Source organism: Gadus chalcogrammus, chromosome 15, assembly GCF_026213295.1.
Source record: "Gadus chalcogrammus isolate NIFS_2021 chromosome 15, NIFS_Gcha_1.0, whole genome shotgun sequence".
Lineage (NCBI taxonomy): Eukaryota > Metazoa > Chordata > Actinopteri > Gadiformes > Gadidae > Gadus > Gadus chalcogrammus.
In genome coordinates this window covers 264,862-274,861 of record NC_079426.1, presented here as the reverse complement: position 1 = coordinate 274,861, position 10,000 = coordinate 264,862, and the positions used below count along the sequence as shown (strand labels likewise).

At 45.4% G+C, this 10,000-nt stretch overlaps 1 protein-coding gene across 1 annotated transcript; it reads left to right on the top strand.

Annotated features, from left to right (window-relative positions):
* Positions 1-2,570: 2,570 nt before the first annotated feature.
* Positions 2,571-4,777, top strand: nkx3.3 (NK3 homeobox 3). The gene is made up of 2 exons (XM_056609999.1): positions 2,571-2,999; positions 3,525-4,777. Exons 1-2 carry the CDS (start codon positions 2,681-2,683, stop codon positions 4,109-4,111), a joined length of 906 nt encoding a protein of 301 aa, XP_056465974.1. The 5' UTR covers positions 2,571-2,680; the 3' UTR covers positions 4,112-4,777.
* Positions 4,778-10,000: the final 5,223 nt, after the last annotated feature.

Here is a 10,000-nt window from a genome sequence, read left to right as displayed (position 1 = left end):
GTTAGGTTTAGGTTTAAGTTTAGGGTTGGGTTTAGTGTTAGGGTTAGGGTTAGGGTTTGGGTTTGGGTTTGGGTTAGGGTAAGGGTTAGGGATAGGGTTATGATTAAGGTTAGGGTAAGGGTTAGGTAGAGGAAACAAGGTGAGTGTGGACCGTTTTGTCCAAAATAGCACTGGCCTATTGCTTTGTGTTGTGTGTATGTTTTGTAATAAATAAATAAAAGTGTGGTGAAAAAATGGGGCGTGCTCATTGAAGGAAGGCGGGCAGTAGCTGAGTTTCCAGGGGACTAGGAGTGGGTCAGGGACGGTTGGGTCAGGGTCAGGGTCAGGGTTAGGGTCAGGGTCAGGGTTAGGGTTAGGGTCAGGGACGGTTGGGTCAGGGACGGTTGGGTCAGGGTCAGGGTTAGGGTCAGGGTCAGGGTTAGGGTTAGGGTTAGGGTCAGGGACGGTTGGGTCAGGGACGGTTGGGTCAGGGTCAGGGTCAGGGTTAGGGTCAGGGTCAGGGTCAGGGTTAGGGTCAGGGTCAGGGTTAGGGTCAGGGTCAGGGTTAGGGTCAGGGTCAGGGTTAGGGTCAGGGTCAGGGTCAGGGTCAGGGTCAGGGTCAGGGTTAGGGTCAGGGTCAGGGTTCGGGTCAGGGACGGTTGGGTTAGGGTCAGGGTCAGGGTCAGGGTCAGGGTCAGGGACGGTTGGGTTAGGGTCAGGGTCAGGGTCAGGGCCGGTTGGGTTAGGGTTAGGGCGGCGTGGGTCAGGGTCAGGGCCGGTTGGGTCAGGGTTAGGGCAGGTCAGGTCCGGTCAGGGCCGGTCAGGACCGCAGACACTGGAGGAGGGTCCACTGAGGACCCAGATGCGGGCCGGGGGCCGGGGTGGGTATGGTGAGGAGCAGGGAAGGGCCGGGGGAGGGGAGGCTGTAGGGTGAGGCTGAGGGTTAGAGTAGATAATGGAGGAGTTGGAGGCTTAATGACACATGGACCGGGCTCAAGATGAGGGTCACAGGCAGCGGGCCACATGGGGTAATGGGGGGATGCAAAACCGGGGCTTGACTAAAGCTGATTGCTGGGAAGTGTGAGGTTTAGTGGAGTGTACAGGAGCTCCAATGGAGCTGGGTGAGCTCACTTATAGCTAGCTGTATTAGGTGGTAATGCAGGGCTCCCATTGAGCTATGGGCTTTGTTAAAGAATGAGATGCAGAGATGCTTGACTTGAGCTGATCAGATCTGGGGGAAGCGAGGCTATCCCCAATGGGGCTTGGAAGTACGGGTTCTGGCAATGTCAGTGGGTCAACAAATCTATAAAAAATCAACATCATCCCATGATACATTTTTTATAAAGTGTTTAGATAGGGCCTATTTAAAAATGCACTGGGTCAAATATACCCGGGAACAATTTTGCTCTACATGACAAAGGAACTTAACATAAAGTATTATAATAGTTATTTCTAAAATACTTAGTACTTCGTATACCTACTTAAGTCAGTAGGCTATATCAGTACTACGTAAAGTAAGTGAGTACTAAATAATCCTCTAACGTTATACCTAACGCGGTATAACGTTACCGAGACATCCCACCGTCAAATGTGCGAGGAAATAAGAAGTCAATTAATTAAAAGTAGGCCTATAATGCCTACAAAAACGTGAAATGTATAGACTAAATTAAATTCCCTTTATCTGGTCCGAATATCTCCTATTTGTTCAGTTTGCTGTAGATAAAACAGAAGCGCTTAATAGAGACGGAGATCCCGGTCCCAGATGGCCTCGCGCTCAATGCTGCAGGAACCGCTGCGTGTCCACACAACAAGCGTGTTGTAGGCTATAGCTGGACGAAACAGGTGAGTACAAGCCTATTCTGGGATTACTCTCAGCCTATCTCACCCAAAACACATCTTCATTTGTATGTTCGTGCGGAACTGTAATACAATAGGCTACTTAAAATGGAGATTGAGGTAGGCCTATCTGTCTTCTATGGCTGGATCATAGATTTTGGCTCAAGCGGAATAGTAATATTGGATGAAGTTAGCATTATAATGTATCATTACCATATCCCTAACCCTATTAAATAATCGATGTAATTTATAATACCTCACATAACATGAACATTAACTGTTAAATAATGCTCACAGACAGTATTAACTCATTTAAATGTATGGTTAATTTAGGTACCCTTATTGTAAAGTGTCAACATTTTTAATTGTTGCACTTTGTGTATTTTTAATGTGGATATTTGGCATTATCTGTATTGCACTATATTTATTTATTATAAATAATAATATTATTGTTATTATTATTATTACATTTGAACCCTATATTTTCATCATTATTATATTTATGATCATACGATTACGATTATGATTTACTATTTCTCATATGATTGCTCTTTAATTATTGTAAAGCTCGTGATTGAAGTGGGCTAAAGGCTACTGGCCTCAACTTCATCATGGTCTTCATTTATGCACGCGGGGAGATTAAAACGAGCAAAGGGCGGGAACGAGGAGGAGCCGGAGCAGAGGCTCAGCCCATCCGCGGTGAGTCTACTTGGGCTCCGGAGTGCAGACTGCAATACTGACTCTCTTGACAGCTGCTGACGCATCGACACCTGACTACAGAAGACTTGCGGTGACTCGCAGCTGGCAATCAAATCACCTGATTCGATTAGTCGATCAGTGAATGCGGACAAGTCGATAACAAAACATGACACTGTCCCTTTTCCCGTTCTCCATCAACGACATCCTCAGTAGAGGACTGGAGGCGCGGGAGAACCTTAAGAAGGGCACTACGGCAGAAGCGTCAAGGCAACCCACCTGCAACGCCGCAGAGAGGGAGGCCGTGGGACGGGGTAAAGCCCGGGATCAGTGCAGGACGGTCCCGGCGGCGCTGCCTCGTGCAGAGGTGTGCGGAGAGGGAGGCGACGCGCCTGGTCCCGGGTTGACTACTGCTGGGATTTATACATCTGAGAGCTACTGTGGAAACTTCCCACGCTGGGGAGCCAAACACACTTCACTCAAAGAAGGTAAGGGAGTCTCTCCTTTCACTGCGCGAAATCACAACGTTGATGGTTCTCACTGAGAAAATATCTGTCTGTCAGTGAGGAATAGGACTACATCTTTTTTTAAAAAGTGCATTTGTGTGTGTAGGGGTCCGATAACCTCGAGGGCCGCATAATGATGATCTGATGCATCGCTAAGTTCAGCTGGTTTATTTCCTATAGATTTACAGCTGGCAATTAATACTTTCCCTTTCAGCCATTGATGGTCTCACACAGTAGGCCTATAGGACGCAATGTCTGTCTGAAAGATGTCCCTATAATGTCATCGGTGAAATAAAAAGTATGGTACAGATGCATAAATCGTTTTATGCAGGCTACATCACATGACATGTCTGCCACTTTGAAGTTACAAGACCTTAAGCTGGCGGAACAAATATTTTCAAGGACACATAAAACAAAAAGGGGATTTTTGCATCTTTAAGAGGTTTTTCTAAAGGGTCGCTTGTTCCCTGTTTGACCACATGTCCCTCTACATCTCCCACCACGCAGAGAGGGAAGAAGAACGACTGCACTGTTCGAAGCACGACAATAAAGACGACGACGGCGGCGGCAATAGGTTCAAATTCGAGACCAAGGATTCGCAGCCCGGGTCCGGCAGCAAGAAGCGCTCCCGGGCGGCCTTCTGCCACGCGCAGGTGTACGAGCTGGAGCGGCGCTTCAGGGTGCAGAAGTACCTGTCCGGCCCGGAGCGCGTCGACCTGGCCGCGGCGCTCACACTAACCGAGACGCAGGTCAAGATCTGGTTCCAGAACCGGAGGTACAAAACCAAACGACGACAGCTGCTGTTGTCGACGGAGCTGGCCCCGTCCAGCCCCCTCCCGGGCCTGCTGGGGAAGAAGGTGGCCGTCAAGGTGCTGGTGAGGGACAGCCAGAGACAGTACCCGGGGGGGTTCCCCGCTGTGCCGCTGTATTCCACGCACCAGTACAGCCCCTACCTCCACTGTTTCCACACGTGGCTGCCGGGCAGTAGGCCTGCTCTGCTGCGGGGGAATTGGCCCACGGAGGCATACATTTACAAAGGATTGGGTGGAGAAGACTTTGGTGTTAAAGACATTAGTACAAATGGGCAACAATGAGACACGAGCGGACGTATTGAGTTGTTGTTCCAAACGACGCACCGGCTGCTCATGTTTTGTCCTTCACGAAAGTTACATGTTTTATGATTGATTCCCTATTTCACGATTTTTAGATTAATATAATGAAACAAGCACCTCAACCTCATTATGATTTGTGATATGACTTATCATTTAAAACCGTTGCTCTTTTCAGGACAGCTGAGGTAGATCCTTTTTTTTTTTTTTTTTACTTTTTATGTGAAATGTTCTTATTGAATTGGAACAATTTAATATTGTCTTATTTACAATGAGAGAGTTTGTTTATCTAATGAGTGGAATTTACGTTAGTCACCCCAACGGTTGACTTTTGATTACGCATTTCGATTACAGTGTAGCCTTAAGCACAAATAAAGGAAGGGCTTTCTGTTCATCTTGAGGCATTGCAAAAAATATGTATATCCCTTGATTTCCCCGTGTAAACTGCTTTTATTGTGCTGCAGGCCTACTTAAAGAGCACCGGAGTATTTCAGTTGTATCTGTAAGCTACATGAACCAAACCATCCGTTAATTTAAATACAAGTGACATAGGCCTACATACTCTGAGTCAATTATAAATGGTATGCCCTAGAAGAATGGAAATTGTTAACAAAGACTATTTATTAACCTGTCATTATTATTTTTGTTTTTATTATTATTATTACTATTATTATTATTATTATTATTATTAATAATTATTATCATAAAATAAAAGCAACGGTTTTGTACACTTATTGTACTATTTATTATCATATTATTATTTACTATTTTGACAATAACTACCTAAAGGTGTCTCCTTCAAAAAGGAAGAAATGTAGTCCTTTTCATAATATCTTATATTATGTATGATTGTCAAACTCAAGGAAATTGTTTTTGAAATAGCTGTCCAGCCCATAATATATTATGTGTGTATGTGCATGGTTGGATTGGTGTGGGTGTGTGTGTGTGTGTGTGTGTGTGTGTGTGTGTGTGTGTGTGTGTGTGTGTGTGTGTGTGTGTGTGTGTGTGTGTTTGTGTGTGTGTTTGCGTGTGTTTTGTATGTCTCGACAATACTGATCCCTTTGAACAACACAATATTTGAACATTTTTATTATTCCCCAAAAAATAAAAAGCAATTGTTGTCTCAAATCACAAAAAAAATAACTTCGACTGTCCTAAGCCCAGTTCTCCATTGTGTTCCTGCTGGTGTAGCCTGGATGTGATGCATCACATGTACCTGTCAACCAGTGACTGTTTACTCTAATACAGGTTCTGCAATTACTACCTCAACACTCAATGACAAAGTTAAGCTTAGATAAACATCCATCCACTCCATCCATCCATCTATCCACTTACTTTTGTATCGGCAATCAGATTCTGCCGTTCTTGCTTACATAGCCATACAACTACCGAAGTGAGACTATAGGTAGAGTGGGTATTTACAGTTATATTCTCCTGGAACTGCTGCTGTTTCAACAAACAGCCAACGCTTCCCAACATTCCCCCCTATAGTTTAATTCTGTATGCATTAAGTGTATTGTAGTTTGGTATCCTATATATCCTTTTTGCACGTACAGTAAGATAACACAAACATCTACATATTCGTGAAAGCTTGGCAATAAAAAGCATTCGTTTGGCTGCATTAAAGACTACACTCTTACACACATTTGAGAATCTAACAAACGTTAAAAACAAAAAAAGGATATAAAGTCTCGAGGAAGTACTAGTCAAAAGTAACAGACCAACACACCTCGGGCTTTGCCTAGGGAACTTGGGAGCTTCTTAGCTGTGCGAGGCAAACCAAACATACGCATTTCACAAACTTCTTTTAGAAGAAATCAGGTAGTGTGTTCTTGTTAAAGGATGTCTAGAGAGCAGACACCCCCCGGGGGTCGTCTCTCATGCTCCTGAGCAGCTGCATGAGTCAGAGCGGGTCAACAGACCGTGGCGATGTTGCAGTGCACCATTCACATGAGACAGATACCATCAATCATGCGCGACTGAGGAGACTACACCCATATCCCACTGCAATGGAGAGTCAGCGGTGTGACACTGCCATCGCAAAACAAAAACAAATCAAGTATTTTCTAGTTCTTTCTTGCTGTTTTTAACCATTTGTCAGGTTAGCGGTGCACACAGAGCCTTCGGGAGCTACAACGCAAAGCGCAGCGCAGCAACGTGAACCATCTTCATTATTTTATGACTCTAAACTTGGCCAATGTTTGTCTATTAATGTTCGGAAATCCACGGTGTCAATTTGCGTTGTTTACAGGACTTGGAATTCATTCAGCTGAAAAATGATTGATGGTTGGGACTCTTCCAAGTCTTATGCACGACATGTGAACAGCGAATGGGATGGGTGCCACTTGAATGAGACTAAACACCTACTCCCTTACTTTCACCACTACAACCTGTTCAACCGAAACGGCTCAGCTATTTTGCAGTGTTGTTGTGCATTGTGAAGACCAGGCTTATGTGTGTGTGTGTGTGTGTGTGTGTGTGTGTGTGTGTGTGTGTGTGTGTGTGTGTGTGTGTGTGTGTGTGTGTGTGTGTGTGTGTGTTTGTGTGTGTCTGTGTGCATGTCTGTGCGTGTGTTTGTGTGTGCTTGCGTTTGTGTGTGTGTTTGTGTGTGTGTTTGTGTGTGTGTTTGTGTGTGTGTGTGTGTGTGTGTGTGTGTGTGTGTATGTGTGTCTGTGTGTGTGTGTGTGTGTGTGTGTGTGTGTGTGTGTGTGTGTGTGTGTGTGTGTGTGTGTGTGTGTGTGTGCGTCCGTGCGTTTGCCAGCGAAAGGCATCAAATCTTTTTATTTTTGCCAAATATAACCTTCCTGAACTATTTGCTTTAGCTATGAATATAATATGAATAGTTTATCCCATACAGTTATTTAAGAATATGCACACATATGTTTGTATTCATATGCAGAGACAACTTTATGAAACACTTTTTCCAACACAGTTCTGGTGACTTCAGAATCACTTGGTCATTGTTGGACTGCGACATTTCAGGGGAGACAATAGTGGAACTTAATCAACCGCACAACACTCTCCTGTTCTCAGTCGATTGTCCAACACCTACGTAGATCGAAGACCTCTGTGCTCCCACACATTGGGCAGAGCAGCAAGATCATACCTCCTACCTTGAAAAGGCAACTCCTTCCTCCCTAGTTATCTGTATCCCCCCCTCCCTAATTCCTATCTCATCAATCTAGAGACTTGGCAAGAAAAGGGCAAAAAAACACACTACTTAATAAGTGTGTGTTGGAGAACAGACTTGAGTGAGCCTACAAGCATTTATGTTTGAATATGTAATCTGCAGGTATGTAAACAGTTCTCCCTGAGAGGGGGAGAAGCGTACTTCTCTGCAGTGTGGACTGAGTGAGCTGGTGAAGCAAGGCAGTCAGACAGACAGATAGGCAGACAGGCAGCCGTACATACAGGCAAGCAGACAGACAGACAGATAGGTGGACATAAACATACAGACCGATAGGCAGACAGGCAGACATACAAACCGAGGGACAGACAGATATTTAGACAGGCAGACAGACAGACAGGCAGACAGATAGACAGAAGGGCAAAGACCGAACAGCAGAGAGAAAGTTGGACAGGCAGGTGGAAAAACAGACAGAAAGACCGACAGAGAGACATTCAGGTATGCAGGCAGACGGATGGACTGACAGACAGACAAACGTGAAAGGCCCGATACAGAGACAGGCGGACAAAGGAATCCAAACGCAGTCTCAGTGACACTCCTTGCCTCTGTCATCCAAATCATTTCCTTCCAGTCCCTCTAGACTCGACGCGGACGAAGCGGAGGAAATCCCTCAAAGAAAGTATGATCACCCCTTAGAGATACAGCTAGTTAACCCCCTCACCCCCCCATGCAGATACAGCCGGTTAACGCCTTCACCACCCCTGCATGGGTCGCTTCATGCCGTTCCTGTGAAAAGGTGAATTCTGGGTGTGGAATGTGTGGAGGTCTGGGCCACATTGGCCAACCATCCAACCCTAACGTGTTCCAGCTGTTTGAGAGTCACCCGGTGGTGATGCTGGCTCCTCATATTAGAGAGCAGCAATCATTTTCGGCAGGAGCTCTGGGGAGAACTTCCCAGAAAGTCCCAGGAGTTTACTGCGACGTCTTAGCCCCCGTGGGCTGGAGGTATGAGCCCACAGCCGGCTGGATGTTGTGTTAATGACACCTTGTACCAACAGCTCTCTTACGAGCTTGGCAAGGGATACAGAGAGGTAATGGGTCCATTTGGTAGGTTGTGTTTGGCAGTTTTTGGAGTGTGTCTGTCTGTGTATGTTTGTGTTTGGGAGGGTGTGTACGTTTGTGCAACCATTTTGGTATGTTTGTGTGTGTGTGTGTGTGTGTGTGTGTGTGTGTGTGTGTGTGTGTGTGTGTGTGTGTGTGTGTGTGTGTGTGTGTGTGTGTGTGTGTGTGTTTGTGTGTGTCTGTTTGGGACTGTACAGTATGTGTGTATATGCAAGTGTGTGGTTGCGCATGCGTACGGGTGTGTTCGTGTGTGTGTGAATTGTGTGCATGCATTGTTCTGTGTCTGTGTGTGTGTGTGCGTGGGGGGGTATGCGTGTGTTTGTGTTATGGCTTGGTTAATGTGTTCGCTCAAAGCAGACAAAGGGCAGGACTCGGGAAGTTAGAGGTCATGGTTAATACTGACCTTTAACCTGGGACCCCGACCCCCCACCGCCAAGCTCTCTCTCTCTCTCTCTCTCTCTCTCTCTCTCTCTCTCTCTCTCTCTCTCTCTCTCTCTCTCTCTCTCTCTCCTCGTCCTGTGTCTTAAAGCCTTTCTTGGCTTTATCTCTATGTATGTTTCTCCTACACACAAATGCATGCATTACACATCGTTAAAAAATGAGTGGTTGGGTCTGATCCAGAAACTATTAGCAGATAGCATCAGTGCTAGTAGGAATGTAAACATTTACAGTGGGGGCATGAGACGCATCCATCACACACAAGCCGAGTCATCTCTCCACCAGCCAAACAAAAACAGTGCTGCTTTAAAGTGGACTAGGACCCCGACCCTCACAGGCCGGAGGTTATCTTACACACCGTATTATGGGGAGATTCTCAGTAGAATCTCAGTAGATTCTCAGTAGATTCTCAGTAGATTCTCAGTAGCATGCAGATTAGTTCCACAGCTTTGATGGCTCCTTCAGCTCAGTGCAGTAACTGGATTATCAAGTCCGATATTGTATTACCCAAATGTAATCAGCTTGCATTAAAGTTTTTCTCATTGGGCGACAGTGCACTCAGTCATTGCATGCTTCAATGTTCTGAACAAATTGAATGGGCCAACAGTAAATTAAGCTAATTGATAATCACTGATTGATAATAACTAATTTATAATGATTCACTTAAATAAAGAGAGGCTGTGTGTTGGTTTGTGTAAGGATATGTGTGCCGAAATACTGTTGTTGTTCTAATGAATACATTTCGTGGCTGTTCTAAACAATGACATAATAACAAATGATGGTCATTCCTATTGGATGTTTCTAGCAAACAAATTTCCCTCTGCATGTGTAGGGTAACTCTCTGCTCCTCTCTCTGTTACTTTTGTGGTAACAGAGAGCAGATTCATATTTGCGGAGCTCATCAGGCCATAGATGGACATATAAACAGCCAGATCATGATATCCAACCTGTTGCACTTTCTCCTTCTGACTGTGCTCTCACTGAGAACTCCCCTGCTCAATCTCCTTCTCCCAAACACACACACAGTCACACACACACACACACACACACACACACACACACACACACACACACACACACACACACACACACACAGTCACACACACACACACACACACACACACACAGTCACACACACACACACACACACACACACACACACACACACACACACACACACACACACA